At 43.3% G+C, this 16,092-nt stretch overlaps 1 protein-coding gene across 2 annotated transcripts in view; it reads left to right on the top strand.

The window, feature by feature from the left end:
- The window catches only part of mkln1 (muskelin 1, intracellular mediator containing kelch motifs), a 33,500-nt gene extending 17,711 nt beyond the window's left edge, over nucleotides 1–15,789 (top strand). For both annotated transcript variants that reach the window (XM_003449766.5, XM_013274158.3), the window contains exons 11-18: nucleotides 2,950–3,171; nucleotides 3,258–3,387; nucleotides 6,108–6,255; nucleotides 6,929–7,043; nucleotides 7,773–7,912; nucleotides 8,543–8,645; nucleotides 10,104–10,158; nucleotides 11,668–15,789. In XM_003449766.5, coding sequence (XP_003449814.3) covers nucleotides 2,950–3,171; nucleotides 3,258–3,387; nucleotides 6,108–6,255; nucleotides 6,929–7,043; nucleotides 7,773–7,912; nucleotides 8,543–8,645; nucleotides 10,104–10,158; nucleotides 11,668–11,789 — 1,035 coding nt within the window. In that variant the 3' untranslated portion in view covers nucleotides 11,790–15,789. The remainder of the gene's footprint in view (nucleotides 1–2,949; nucleotides 3,172–3,257; nucleotides 3,388–6,107; nucleotides 6,256–6,928; nucleotides 7,044–7,772; nucleotides 7,913–8,542; nucleotides 8,646–10,103; nucleotides 10,159–11,667) is intronic.
- The last annotated feature ends 303 nt before the right edge of the window (nucleotides 15,790–16,092 follow it).

The following is a 16,092-nucleotide window of genomic DNA, read 5'->3' as shown; positions in this document are numbered from 1 at the left end:
TTGCAGTCTGCTGACCACAGAGTGGAGAGAGTCACAGGCTGCATCCGCGTTGGCCGAGGGGGGACATACGCTGTTATCGCGATAACATGCGAGAATTCCCGGGGCAGGTAGTACGGACGCATGCTAACGGCTAACAGCTCAATGTCTCTGCTGCAGAGTTGTTCTTTCACAGTGATGTGCCCGGGGTTACACCATCTGTCATTCACAAACACTGCCAGTCCCCCTCCTTTCCTCTTACCGCTCTCTCTCGTCCTGTCCGCTCGCAGCATCTGGAATCCCGGTAGTGTCACGCTCGTGTCCGGAGTTAGCGGTGTTAGCCACGACTCCGTTAGCATCATGATGCTACATTGCCGGTACTCCCTCTGTGACCAGGTTAGCGACGTTAGCTCATCCATCTTATTGGGCAAAGATCGTACATTTCCAATAATTACAGAAGGAAGAGATGGTCGATAACGTCTCCTTCTCGGGCGACGGCGCTCCTTCCCAGCACGACACCCCCGTCTTTTCTTCCTCAGTTCACTGGGAATGTCGAGTCTGTCCGCCGGCAGTACCGCTGCGGGACGCAGCGCTAACAGCTGATCCCTACTGTAAACAAAGGATCCCTGCTCTGGGTCCCCAGACACGGGTGAAAAAAATAGAAAAAACTAAGAAAACAACCAGAACTAGCACAAAACGGTAGAACATGGTTGCAGAGTCTAATTACTAATACGTTAGTTATAAAAATTACTAGAAGAAAAAAGATAAGAAGGAAAGAAACTCAGAATGAGCAGAGCTGCTGTAACAGGCTGCCGCACACGGGGGGCGCCGGAAGTAAGATTGTTGACTCCAGTTCTTTAAACTCGTCCACCTTCAGTATGTGTACTCACGGCATCTTCAGTGCCTGCCATTCATTCAGACCCATGTGTTCTGTCTTGCTTCTGCTGATTTTCTCCAGTTCTCTTCCACTTTGTACTCTCAGTGTAGACTACATGTTTCCAGTCATTGTTTGGCAGCTGGTGATTTTCACAAAGATGACACTGTGTGATTGGTGTTAGTGAGTTTGTCGCACTGTGCGACAACAAAGGAACGCCTGTTGGACACAACAGGCGCATCCACTCCTGAACCAACAGGAGGTGTGATGGAGGGACTATGTGTAGGCTTAAGTTTCCCAGCTCAAGGAGAAGCCTTAACTTAGCTGATTAGTAATTGCAAATCGTTTCTTTTAGCTCTAAATCTTGTGCAATACTTACAAAATGTCTTTCATTTTTGTTTAGAAATTTTTACAAGTTTCCAACCTTCATGTAAGTTGAGTAAAAGTAGGTTTGCACTAGGTGTTTACCTTGTGACGTTTAAATAAGAATCTTGTATTCGGTGCATTGTTTCCTTGCATACGAGACAAAAGGATTCAGAAATGTTTTCATCAAACCTGTATATAAATAAGTAGCAGTAGGTTAAAGACCACCGGGAAAAAAGGGTTAGGTGCACCTTGTGTAGTTTCCTTGTGTGTGTCAGATGAAAGGAAAGTGGCACAGCGAATGTTAAATACACATCGGTTTCATTTCACTGCTGCGTTGGTTTGAAAGGGCTTAGTCTTGCTGCCACTTTTAGTTCCAGCAGAAGTCAACTTCAGACCTGGCAGAGCCAAACCTGAAAAACACGAACATCTCTTTGTGGTCATATATGTGCGGTCTGTAGCTACTGCTGGCATTCATGTTTGTTTGATCGACAACGCTGTGACGTACACGTGACCTCACAGCAACAATGGAGACTTGTGTCTGTGCTGTGACTGCCGACGGAGCGTTTTCCTCACTCTTTGAGATGTTTAACTATTTTTAACATCGTCCAAAAGCCGTTCTAAGATGTCAGCTTAGGGTTAGGGTGAAACTATGACAGATGTTTTTCACTTTGGACCAGGGATGTTGCTGGTCACCAAGAAACCAAGAAACATTCAGGCATCAAGTTAAACTTGAAACCCGTTTTAATGGAAAATGTCAAAAACTAATATCAAAGCCATTTTAAACCGTTTTCTACATTCTTGGTGCTTCACTGCGCGGCTCCTCGCATCCTGCATTATCAACATCACATGTTAAACTAAAATATGATATGAAAGTGTGTTACTACAAAAGAGCTTAACCTATTATTAAAACATACCAAATATAGATCAGAAAAATCAAAAATATCAAAATGATAAATCATCCATCCATTTGCTCCCGCTTATTTGAAGCTGGATCTTGGGTGCAGCCAGAAGCTCAGACTTCCCTCTGGGCCCTCCTCCTCCAGGGAAACATCGAGCCGTTCCTAGGCCAGCTGATAGGTGTAATCTCTCCAGCGTCTCCTGGGTCTCCTCCCAGTAGGACGTGCTGGGTCTGAACACCCAGGAGTTGACAGCCTTAGCTGTGTCCTCCTGATGTGGAGCAGTAGCGACTGTACTGTGAGCTCCTCCTGAATGACTGAACTCCTCGCTCCATCACTTATAGAGAGCCCGCCCAGCGTCGCTGGTATCTGCCATCTCATTCTGATAGTGTTAACAAAAATATCAGGCCTATTAACAGATTAGTTTTTTTTAAACAACAATGCGCCATCTGGTGGCAGATACCTGTATAACATTTAGGACAATAATTTACCAGCAAATTTTAACAATTAGATTAAACGACTCGTAAGAACAGTGACTGATCGACTAGTCGTGTAGTCGCGCACATCCCCACTTTGCACATTTGTTAGGCAGAATGATTTTAAAGCTGAGTCGTGTCCAAGAAAACACAAGGCAGTTAAAGCTTCTTCAAACTATTCGACAACTCAAAAAATGCAAATGGAGAAAATGTAATGAAGGAAGCTTTGATTTAATCTCAAGCATTTAAATCAAAGTAAATTTGTTTAAGCTTTAAAGATGATGGAAATACTCAGTGATGCATTTTTCTTTGTTTTTATTAACAGTGACAAACTGGTGCTGCTTTTCTTTTCTTCCTGCAGATGTGCATGGACTCTGAGAAGCACATGATCTACACGTTTGGGGGTCGGATCCTGACGTGTAATGGAAGCGTGGATGACAGCCGGACGTCCGAGCCGCAGTTCAGCGGCCTGTATGCATACCACTGCCAACTGGGGACGTGGAGCCTCCTGCGGGAGGACTCGTGCAATGCTGGCCCAGAGGATGTTCAGTCCCGTATCGGGCACTGCATGCTCTTCCACACTGTGAGTGCGTCATTGGATCTATTTCTGAGGATAATCCCGGCAGCGGCTGACTTTAATGTCGACCATTATTTCTGTTTCTTCGCCAGAGGAACCGCTGCCTCTACGTGTTTGGTGGTCAGAGGTCAAAGACGTACCTCAATGATTTCTTCAGTTACGATGTGGATGGAGATCACGTAGAAATCATATCTGATGGCACCAAGAAAGACTCTGGGATGGGTAAGAACATCTCATATTGAATACTGGATGATGAGGTGCACTGGTTTATAAAGCTGCACACAGGGAGAGACGGCACAGTGATGGTAATGAGTGGTGGAAGTACCTAACGTACTTGGCTTCTGTGTGTGCGTTTCTGACAGTGGATTTACAAAAAACACGAGCCTTTTGAAAGATGACGGATAGATAAAATATAACTTTCTGCCATTTCTTCTTTTCCCTGCTTAAATAATTCATCAACCAGGCCTCTATAGCAGCAATCACTAACCACTCAGCCCTTGTGTTTGTAGATTAAGCTATCAGTAACAACAAATATGGGTGGCCTGTAATCATAGTCTTTTTTCTTTTCTTTTTTTTGTAGTGTGTTTTCAGACCTCATCATTTCTTTACACTGCCGGGTTTCAAAAGTGGTGATTTAGATTTTAGTGGTGTCCCTCATAAGTCACTGAGTGTCTGTGGACGTCACATTTTCGGCTCGACTCGGTCCACTTGAACAACGTACCTGCTACCAGGAATTATCACCTAATGAGAAACCCTAAAAACCAAGTTGTGTTACGCCCAGTAGGTAGCATTGAAAAAGCAGTTTTCTTTTGCTCCTGTGTTCAGGGCAGTGCTCTACTTTAAATGTATATTAAGGGTTTGTCCCAACCCCGAAAACGAGGTGCTACTGAACATATCCCTGAAAACAAATAGCTCAATTTAATAAAAGGGTGATAAGTTTGCCCAGAGAAGCTTTGTGTGAGACCACTCCTCTCGTGGTAGATATTCATTTGCACTTAGCATCGTCTGAATGTTTTCTGTTTGTTTGTTTTGTGGTAGCTGCCTCATTGTTTTGTGGGCTCTGTTTGACTCAACTACATTAATAATATGATAGAGGCGAATAGATTCTGTGAGTTCCTGCACTGCTATCAGAACAGAGATGACGATTGTCTGGTTACGGAGCTCCTCCACTCATCAGACACTTCCTGCCAGATTGACTAAAATGTCTGCCACAGTCTCAGCTTCACCTCAAACCCAGTATAAATAGACCTTTGTCTACCCACCACTTACCTCTGTCTTACCCTGCCGGAGCCAGGGGCACAGAACAAATCTGTATGATTTGATGATGCACGGGAAAGAAAAATGTGAGCAGGAAAGAACCGAGTGGATTTGATTATGAAGCCAAGCACTTCTCATGTTGATGTGAGCTCAGCACTGAAACACCAGCTTGTCCTGTTGTGCTGACTTGTAACTGCAGACTATATAAAAGATGTAGTCTGCAAGGTGAAGCTAATGCATTCAGTTCATGAAGTTGTTGGGTTTTAATTTTTTTTTTTTTTGTTTGAGGGCGTTCCAGGCAAGTCCTGTTGGTCTGTGTGTTTGCTGATGTTTGTTGAGCTGATAGAAACGTTGCATTTGAAATGACCTGACAAACAAAAAACGTCGCTCCCTTCATGCACGCTCCTCTTCAGTATCACCAGCTAGATGCTAAACTGCAGTCACAACATATGCACATCTGCACTTTTTCCAGTGTTGTGCCAAAAAAACCGTACCAAAACACCAAACCGGCCGACCCCTGACTATGACTCGTCATCTGTGTTTATGTGACATCCCCTGGTGATTCATACCTGAACACACCTGCCTTTCATAAGGCCCAGTGACCTGAAAGAAGTCCAGTCAAATGTTGTAAGGCCAAAGTATATGAGCCTGTTTTAGGAGTACAAAGTACAGATATTTGTTTAAAAATGTAGGGAATAAAAGTATAAATAACTTATATTATTAGTACTCATTGACCCAGTATTGGATCCTCTCACAAAGCTTTACAGTCTGTTGCTCTGTCGGAAATATCATTAATATTTCATTAAACACACATTTGTTGAGTCGATCCAACATTTGGATTTGAATTTCACACATTTAAATGCACTGCTAATTTTCCAGAAATGAAATCAGCACATCACCACAGCATCTCATCCCGAGTCAGCTGAGTGCTGAGCTGTCAGCAGCTTATTATGAATTTCATACTCTGTCCATCGTGTGAACAATTCAGGGAGGGAAAACCAGCCGTGCTGACAGTGGAGTCACGATTAGATGTGGCTGTTGTGAGCTGAGCTGTAGGTACTGTTTATATTGGACATTTAGCATGCGCTGCATTAGATTAGGTTTAATGCTTCACACGTCATAACGCGTGAACTTCTTGTTATAACTAACCCAGAACTCCACATATGTGGTTTTAATTGAATTCCTGATTTTATTAAATGCCGCAGAATGAAGATGTAAACAATGTGTGCTTCAGGCCTGCAGGCAGACTTGAGCTCCTCTTTTAGGACTTCCTACTATCATGAACAGTGTTCCTGCACAGTTCCTCCTGTGCATGCTTCACTCTAATCATTGATCTGCAGAGACCCCGCCCCCCCCCGGCTCTATCCTTTAGCCTGCTGTAATCATAGAAGAACAAGAGTGAGTGTTGGCATGTCTGATCACACCGAGCTGCATTTGCATGCTGTTCATTCTTTCTTTCTGTGTCAGTCCTTGTTGCCATGGTGCTCGTTGCTATGTTATCGAGTAGTTTTCTTTGATAGCCCCTAACGCTGCCACTTTCTTTCATTTTGTGGAGACAGAAGTTTTGCTATTATCAGCGTGAAATCCTGACCTGATTTAGCTAAACCAGACCTGCAGGAGAAGTAAATGTGTTTGTCTTTGACCTGGCCTCCCAATTCATCTGTTTGCTCCTCTTGTGCATGCAGTGCCGATGACGGGCTTCACCCAGAGAGCCACCATCGACCCTGAACTCAACGAGATCCATGTCCTGTCCGGCCTGAGCAAAGACAAGGACAAACGCGAGGAAAATGTGCGCAACTCCTTCTGGATCTACGACATCGCCCGTAACAACTGGTAGGAGACGCAGAGATAAACACTCGCTTCGTCCTACTAAAAGCTTCCTCTGATCATAACCACAACAACACTCACAGGAAGTACTTTCACACACCAGCTCTTTGTAGCCAAGATGTTCACCACAACACACAGCAGAGCATGCATGCAAACACTACTCGCATGCGCTTCACACTCAACATTTCTATACAAATGTCAGCACTGCAGAGCGTCAAAGCATTTCACGACCTCTCCACACACAGCGCTGGTAATCCCTGGGAGAGGGGTGTGTGCGAGCGTGTGTGTGTGCGTTTGCATGCGTGCAAGCGAGAACAGGCTGCAGGGCTCTGTGTTCCAGAACATTGATTTCAGTAAATGTTCTTGTACTCTGTGTCCACTGTAATCAGTCAGTGAGACACTTGCAACATCATGTGAGGGACTCCCAGTTCTTTCAGACAACCAACTTTTAAACGTTGGGGCGTAAACATTTTTTCTTAATTTCCTAACTCGATCAAATGGTTGTTTGAGGTTTTGCACTTGGTTTTGATTGGAGTTATGGGTTAATGTGACTGGAAGGACTTGGAAATGCAATATGTCAGTAATGGTTTGTGCTGTAACAAACAGTTGTTCCTGAGGGCTTCAGGAAGTGTTGTGCATCCTTACCACTAATGTAAATTGTGTGTGTGCTCCTGCTCAGGTCTTGCGTGTATAAGAATGATCAGGCAGTGAAAGAAAACCCAAGCAAGGCTCTGCAGGAGGAGGAGCCGTGTCCACGCTTTGCTCACCAGCTGGTCTACGATGAGATGCACAAAGTAATGTACACTCGTGTATTACACAAACACACAGCCCAGCTCCCACTGTCCATTCACATGTCTGGCAACACGAAGCACTCGCGTAGAATTTCAGTGCTTGCAAAATGATGATGACGAATATTCTTAACTTGAAATGTTTACAGTAAAAAAACTAAAATTTAATTAATGATGCTTTAAACTGTTTGTAGGTCATTCCCCTTTGTCCTTAATAAAAAAGGAGAATCACTATGAACAAATCAGCAACTATGTCACTTGCAGAATAATAATGATATTTTTGTCCTAACAAAATTTAGATTTACGCAGCTTGACTGAAGTCCAGTATTTTTCCCTTTGTTAGTGTTTAGCAGCGGTCAAAATGTCAAATCTGAACTCTGACCTTTCTTTTTATTTTAAATGCTTCAAACTTTATTGTAAAAGTGAGACTTCCTGTGTAAACAGACAGCAGGTAAATGTAAAGGAAGTGCGGATTAACAGTGGGACAGGGGAGTGGGATGAAGCCTAGTACAGGGCTGTCCCAGTTGCAGCCTGGTTCTTTTGCATCGAGCGTACAGCTTGATCAGAAGTTCAAAATGTATTTTAGAAGCTAAATTCAACAATCAGCAATAGATGAGAGCGCTATGTTTTATTCATACTGCAGACACCAACAGGCAGATTTATCCTATGCACATATCTAAAACATACTAAAGAGTGAATAATAACTGTATTTTACACTTGTTTGTGTGTTTGCAGGTGCATTACTTGTTTGGGGGAAACCCCGGGAAGTCTTGTTCTCCTAAGATGCGCCTGGATGACTTTTGGTCCCTCAAACTGTGTCGGCCCTCCAAGGAATACCTGCTCCGCCACTGCAGATACCTCATCAGAAAATACAGGTCTGCGCCTTTAAAACCTACTAGCCGGCATCAGTGTAGTCTATACATTAAACCCTTTACCTTAGAGCAATAATGCTCAGTAAGTATTCCATCTCTAAAGTCAACAGTTTATCAGGTTTAACGTGGAATCTTCTGGATTTCACTCATGATCTAAGAATCTGGTGTTTAATAAAAAAAGCTTTGTATTATTTCTTACTTCACATATAAACTGTTTCTCACTCCCAGCCGGTTGCAGCAGATAGCTGCCTCTTTCATGAGCCTAGCACTCCTGGGGGGTTCTTCCTGTTAAAACTGAGTTTTAACAGGAAGAACCCCTCTTGGTGACAGTGGGAAGAAAGAAATATGTTTTTTTTCCTTTAATTGCTTCATTCATGACTGTGGTGCCATGATTTGTATACCTAAAGTTAAAAAGTGTAAGTGTAAATGTTTTTAGTAGCATGGTCAATGCAGAGGTGCTGATCTGTGTGAGAAGGGGTGAGTACATCCTGTCTAGGACCTTTGACTTGACTCGTCTTTGGGAATCTAGCATGCAGTTAGTTGCTTTGCTTCAGTTGCCATCAAGTTGCCAGTAGCTGTAACTGCAGCCTCCTCTGTTGGTATTCATGCCATCACTGTGTGTTGGTTTCACAGGTTTGAAGAAAAAGCGCAGTCAGAGCCACTGAGTGCACTGAAGTATCTCCAGAACGACCTGTCCCTCACTGTAGACCACACAGACCCGGATGAGACCAAAGAGGTACAGGATGTGCCTTAAACGTCTGCGTTTGTATACATTCCAGTCTTTTAATGCATTTATATATGTGTTTATAACAAAACTGGTTGAAGAAAATGTTAAAAGTAGTGCTGTCAAAATTAACGCGTTAACGCAAATTCATCCGCCATCGCGGTCAACGCGATTAAAATCTTTAACGCTATTAATGCATCTAGAGTGCAGAATGACTCAAAATCCCTGAAATGTTTCTATCAATGCATTTTGGGCAGTTTGTCCAAGTAGAGTTACCTTCGCACATGCGCGAATGGGCAGTAGATCTGGTGACGGGCAGCTGAACCAATCAACTCAATATGAAGATGATAAACGCACATCGGCCCTCTCGATGGGAAATTTGAGTATTTAAAAAAATAACAAGCTGGAACAGTCGACCGACAGAAAGTATTATGCACATTGTGCAAGAAGGAGTTTTCTTTTCACCGAAGCACTTCCAGCTTAAAATATCACACTGACGCCAAGCAAACGTTAGCCGGGGATGCTGCTAGCACTTTGGCTAACGCGTCACCCAGCTTGGACAAACCACTCACGGAGCATCGGGGACGCAGTAAGTCGACCTCGGACATATTGACTGACGCCAAGCGGACTGTATCAAACTGCAGACCTGTTAATATTGTTGAGAACAGGCGCTGTACACAGCTTTGGTTCCTCGTTTCAAGGACTTGAAGCCTCCCCAAGAGAGACAGAGACAGAGAGGATACATGTTTACAGAGTTTTTGTTAACATGAATGTTCAAGATGTTCAATAAACATGTTAAGTGCGTATAGTTCCCCTTTTTTCTGTTTGCTCATGCAAAATGAAATGCAATTAATATAGAATAAAAACGACTGATAGTTAATCGTGATTAATCAAAATGAATCCACAGTAACCCTGTGATGAATCTGATTAAACATTTTAATTCTTTGACAGCACTAATTTATATTATATATTAGTGCAGAGCTTCCCTATTAGTATATAGGTTTTTTAGAAAGTTGTATTTCACAGGAGAGAACCTGTGTTCAAAGACACACTTTGAATTCAAGCATTTAACATTCTTTGTGTTTATTCTGCATTTACTTCATTATATTGCATAAATGTCAGTTACAAGCTTAAACAAATGTAATTGCAACCAAGCTATTGATCAAGTAATCACGATTACCGCGATTAATTACAGAAAATAGTAAAATTAATTAGTTAATTTTTTTAAATCTATTGACAGCACTACTTTAAACACATGCTGATTTGTGAGTAATGCAGACGTCAAGCCTCTGCTGTAAATTGTAGGTTCAGTCTGTGTAGACGGACGTGAGCTGAGGTGTATCCTGCCCTCATCTGTATTCAGACTGGCGCAGCACCTACTGCAGCAGGAGCTCGCTCTGATCAGTCCGCTTGTTTGTTCGTTGCTGTTGAACATTAAAGTGACTCAGACGTTTGTGCCGTGTGCTTCAGTTCCAGCTGCTGCCCTCCGCGCTCTTCAAGTCCAGCTCTGACTTCATCCCTCTTGGTAAGAACCTGTTCAGTGTTCATGAACGCTCTGCACACATGGGAAACATCAGGTTTATAGTCTCCGGTGTCATGCTTTGAGTAGAAAACTAGGGACCAATGTGGTTTCCCCATCAGGCTGGTGTCGGTTCATACGGGTTGTTGGGTGAAACTGGCTGTAAAGAAGGTGCTGCACCTAAAACTCCCAGTGACTGACTTGGTTGTTGGCAGGCTGCTGCAGCTGCGGTGGTTGTTCATGGTCATCTGCAAACACTCACCAACTACGAGCTGATCAGTAGTTCTGCCTAAAGAAAAAAGTGTGACAGAAACTGCAAGTGGGGAGGATTTTCGGAGAAAAAGTTGCACTTAATGAAACATGTTGGTTGCAGCGCTGAGGCACAACTTTTACTTTGAAGGCAAATGGTCTCCGTTTCACAGTTCCACTGCTGCACAGAGACTGCCAGTGTTTGTAGAAAAGACTTTGACGAGGAGGATTTGCCAACCAGTTGGGGGTAGGCATTTTTCCCTAGAGGCGGGTGGTTACCATGGGATCACTGACTGGTTTACAGGCCAGTGAGACTGAAGCTTAACTTCACCAGTGACTGCCATCAACCTCCAGCAGCCACTCACAGTCTGTTGGATGATAATCTTTCTTTTCCCCTCATTGGTGCTCGTCATTCCCGTGTGTCTGGAGAATTATTCATTATCCTACATGGTTGTCACACGTCCCAAATGCTGGACAAGTTAACGTCACATGGTCACTAGTCATGTGTCTGCAAAACCTCAGTATTTCACTTTAGGCAGCACTTTTGTTCAGGTTGATGAACGTGCAGGATGGTAAATGGCCTGTATTTGTATAGCGCCTTACTTAGTCCCAAAGCGCTTTACACTACATCCAGTCATCCACCCATTCACACACACATTCACACACTGGTGATGGCAAGCTACATTGTAGCCACAGCCGCCCTGGGGGCGAGGCTGCCGGACACTGGCGCCACCGGGCCCTCTGACCACCACCAGTAGGCAACGGGTGAAGTGTCTTGCCCAAGGGCACAACGACCGAGACTGTCCAAGCCGGGGCTCGAACCGGCAACCTTCCGATTACAAGATGAACACCCAGCCACGATCGCCCGTATCACTAGATGTCTGTACAGTCTGCCTTTACTGTACACTAAAACCAGCTTGTGACAAAAGTCATCAATAAGGTGCTGAAATGATATTTTATTGCTCCCTGCCTGTGTTTAGCAAAATAAATCACATAACGAAAAGAGAGCTGATAACGCAAACCCATATCTGTCTAAATGATTACTTTGAGAGGTTGTGTGCTGAAGCCTGATTCTGTGCATGGAGTCTAAATGTTGTGGTTGTGTAACTTCACAGATGGTTTACAGTCAGCATTTTGAGACTTTTGTAGACTCGGTGTGAGGAGCAGAAAGCATCCACGCTCTGCTCCGTACATGCAGGTGGATCAGGTGAGTACACCTTTTCCATTTCCTCTCTCCTCACCTCCGTTTTCTTTCTCCCCCCTCAGGTTTCTCAGACATAGACCAGACGTACGCTCAGCGGACACAGCTCTTCGATACGCTCGTCAACTTCTTCCCAGACAGCATGACTCCACCTAAGGGCAACTTGGTAGACCTTATCACGCTCTAGCCCCTCCCACTGCACTGACTGAACGCCCACCCGCACACACCGTGTGGAGACAGAGACCAGTTATTTTTCTATTCTGGAGCGCCCCCTGCTGGTGGGATTACACTTCATCCACCTCCACCCCACTGATCTGCTGCTATCACAGGCTGCATTACCATGACGATGAGGGCAGCAAACACACACACACTGCTGTCCTTGTTGAATGCGTGAAATTTCTACAACAGCCTGAGGGGGTGTGTGTGTGTGTGTGTGTGTGTGTGTGTGTGTACACATATGTGTGCTTTTTTTCCTTTCGTTGTCTTGCTGATGAAGATTGCAGGAGCATGCCAAGCCCAGTGCATCACTTGTTTTTGGGGTTTTTTGTTTTTGCTTTTTTGTTGACGCGAAACAAAAAAATTTGCACATTTGTTTGCAGTCTCTTTTTGCTGCCTCTTCCTCGATCTGTGCGTTCAGAATCAGCCACACATGTCCATTCACATGTTTACATCAAACAGCTGAGGAGATGACATCTGAGGCCAGTTGTTAAAAAGTTAAGATTGTGTTGTTGTTTTTTTTTTTTTGTTGTTGTTTCTCCTATAAAACTACTTGTCAACTGTCATTTTAATGATTTGGTAAGCTGGCTTTCCTGCAGCACCTGCCCCTATTTATGACCGTGACGGCCGCACAGGCTGAAAAAAGTCAGCAGTTTTAAGCATCGTAGGAGCAATAGAGGAATGATTATATAAGATAAAGTTTAATATATATATTAAGTATATATATATTTATATATATATTGGTTTTGGTTGCTATCCCTGTAAAACTGGCTGATAACAGTTAAATTATTGGACTGTCATTTAATTCTGAGTGGATGTACAGAATATGTAAATATACATATAGGAATTTGCTCCAAGTGTCCTGGACTTGTGTCAGGTCATGCTCTTTCTCCCCCCTCCTTATCAAAAAACGTCAAAAACAAAAAAACCATCGGGTCCAGTAACTTTGTGGCTCTACATTTAGCACTTACTTATTAAAGAGTTTAAACGAGACGTGTGAGCGAGGTGCTGGTGCCAGTTATCCAGTTTGATCTCTGCAGAGCAGCTAAAGGTGTTTTCAGTTTGGCAGCATGGTCCTTCAGTGGGATGATGTAGTGGATGAAACTCTGGTCTTATTATCAGTCAGCCCCACTTCATCATATACAGTCATGGAACATCCAGCTTGTAATCTGTGACCGTTATAACAGGACCAACATTGTGTTGAATATAAAACTCTGGGTTATCGACTTTTCTGTGCTGATAATTATTAGTGCTGTCAGCGTTAATCTCGTTAAAATTACGTTAACGCGGCAAATCTCCGTTAGCGTGGATCGCCCCGTGCGTGGGGCTGCACGGCGTCAACGGGTTAGTGCCGTCCAGCCCCAACTCCACGCTAAAGATTTGCCACGTTAATGCGGTTATGGCGTTAACGTTGTTTTAACGAGATTAACGCTGACAGCGCTAATAATAACTCAGCTGGGCTACAGTTGTGATTTTCATGACTAATCTCATCGTGTAACCAATGAGCTGCTGGCTCGGCCCAAGAAATTGGAGAGCAACTTAAAAAAAAAGAAAGAAGAAGCACAAACTGGTGTCGCTAATTAATCTTCTGTTGATTGAACTCCTGTGATTGACCTGGATGTGCTGCAGTTATTAACTCTTTGAGGTTAAACTCACCGGGCACACGACAGCTGGAAACGATCCCATTGGGCACCCTGTTCTTTAGGGCCTTTACAACTTCTCTTTCAGGTTCCAGCACAGTCTGTGACATAAACGCATGCTGATTGGTCCGATGGCAAAATAATGTTTACCTGCTGGGGTCAACTTTCCCACCTTTTAACTTCCTTTGTTGTCATGAACACACACAATCTTCCTGATCAGAGGCTGCTGTGGTTTTAGGTGCTGCTGTACCTCCTGATCACACTGCTAACAAACAGGCGCATCATCAGATCATGGAGACATTTCCAGTTTGTAAAAGTTGATCTTCAGCTTATTTTTATTACACACCTGAGACTTTCCTATCAACCATGTGTAACACAGACCTGATTCTAAGCTCACAGAAGGAAGGAAAACATTGAGCTGGGAAGTTTGGATAAAATGCTTTTGGAGGATGTCAAAGGTCAGGTTAGCTGCATATGTGTAGCAGTAGTTTGGCTGCGGTAGCTGCAGTTTCTCTGTCACCATCTTACTCTGAGGGATCCGTGTTTCATGCAGGTGCTTACTCCCCACTAGCTTTGCTGTTTGCTGTCTTCCCTGACTGAGTCAGACTCTCACTGATTGTATTTCACAGGAAACGTGTTCACTTCAGTCCTGCTGGCATTCATTGATCACTGAAAGCAACAAATATTTCTTCCAATGCCTTGTTTCTGATAACTGATGCATTAGAACACTAAGACGCAGTCACCCCGACACAGCTGCTGGGACTCTCGCACCCCGTTCGTCGAGTGTGTGCTATACTTGAACAGACTTCTTCCTGGGAGATTCAAAGAACATTCAGCACAGTTCAACAAAAGAGTGGATTCTCTTACAGCCGTGTAACGCAGCCCAAATTTATGTTTCACACTCTTTTCCTCATAGTTTGAATCAAAGATGCCAACTGAATCACATTTCATTCATCGGACACATGAATTATAGATAATGCTCCTATTTTGAAATTAAAGAACCTTAAGAAGTTTTTTTGTTTCCTTTTTATTTTTTTTAATAAACTTCCATAATTGAATTTTTCTAAGCTATGGGGCCTAGTGTTGGAGACCTGTTAGTCAGCTGATGCATCAAAAATCCACGGCCGGGTTGCTGCTTCCTGTTTGTGCTTCAAACTTACAAAGACCTGGATTTTGTCTTCAGTCCATCAACTGCTCGATTTTCTTTTGTAGCTCCAAAATGTGTATTTAAAATATGAAGAAATCAAATTCATTCCATGATCAGGTTCTTAAAATGAGAGTAGAGAGTAAAATTCTAGCACACTCGACCACCACCTGTGTTTTTGCCCCATAAAGTTCCCGACCTTCAAACAGCGTGATGATAACACGAGATGCAACTAACTGCTTCTATTGAATTCCTGCTGCTATGACGATGTTACTGTCAGTCACAGCAGTGATATTTTCAGCAGTGTATCTTTGATTGGCTCAGAGCATTGACACCACACTACACTGTGCACTACACTTGACAGTTATTGATAGTGATACGCTGCTAACAGGAAGCTAGCTTCACTTAGCAGCAACACTTACAAGCTTTGTGTAACTGTTAACATAGTCAGCATAGTTTTCTGGTTGCCTGGCAACCATAATGGTAGGAAACTTCAACAAGGTGCAGTAAATGGATAATATTAATGTGCGCACATAGCTCCTGTACAACCGTAATAAGTGTTTGCCCATAAGAACGTAGCCACTGAGCCACCACACAGAGATGGAGTTTGGAAATTATTATTATTATTTTTTTTTTTTAAGCATAAAATGCAAAAGTGGTGTCAGGGCACCTGTTAGGCAGCTAAGCCCCTAACTCAGCCTCACCAGTAGACCCCTGGGATGAGCTATGTTGTCATGGAGGAAAGTGTCCATAGAGGCCAGAGCTTTTCAGTGCTGTAGAGATGAACAATGGCGGGTGTGTGGAGGCAGCCTCCAAACAACTACATTTTATTGGCAGTTCTTCATTGAATTGATGCTTCAGGCCTGAAAGTTGATGTTTGGCTTTACAGATTAAACAAACAAGACAAAGTTTTCATCATTTCGTCTTTGAGAGTTTGGACAGACCAGCCGAGCTGCTGCTTCCCTCCACACTTTGTGTCAGCTGTTCTTTAACTATGTATGGTTTGTAACAAATGGCCTACTGTGTATGTGGTCACGTTAATGAACAAACAGAGGTGTGATCCTGTGAGCTTCTGACATCAACACACCACCTACAAATCTCACATGTGTGGAATTTGTATCCAGTTATTTCAGCCAAGACACCTCACTGTTCACCCTTTTATTCCTTCTATAAAACCTTTCCCAGGATGGAGATGCTCTGTTTCTCCATATATTCATGTATTACTAATCTTTCAGACAGGTAGCAGGGATCAGCAGAAGTGGCCTAAATTCACGTACTGAGGAAGTGTAACAGTCTACACTATTAAATGTTCTTTTTGTGTGCTAATGTGTTTCGGAGGAGGAGAAATGAGAAGAATAAAAAAAATGATGACATTTTGATAACACGTAGGGCTCACCACACTGGCTGTAGCATTAGCTTTGTGTTCGAGACTAATTCAAAGCACCTTTGTAAGAACACACAATGCCAAATACGACTTTTCTTTGTGTCTT

The sequence above is a fragment of the Oreochromis niloticus genome, linkage group LG17 (assembly GCF_001858045.2).
Source record: "Oreochromis niloticus isolate F11D_XX linkage group LG17, O_niloticus_UMD_NMBU, whole genome shotgun sequence".
NCBI lineage: Eukaryota > Metazoa > Chordata > Actinopteri > Cichliformes > Cichlidae > Oreochromis > Oreochromis niloticus.
This window is presented reverse-complemented; position numbering and strand designations above follow the sequence as displayed.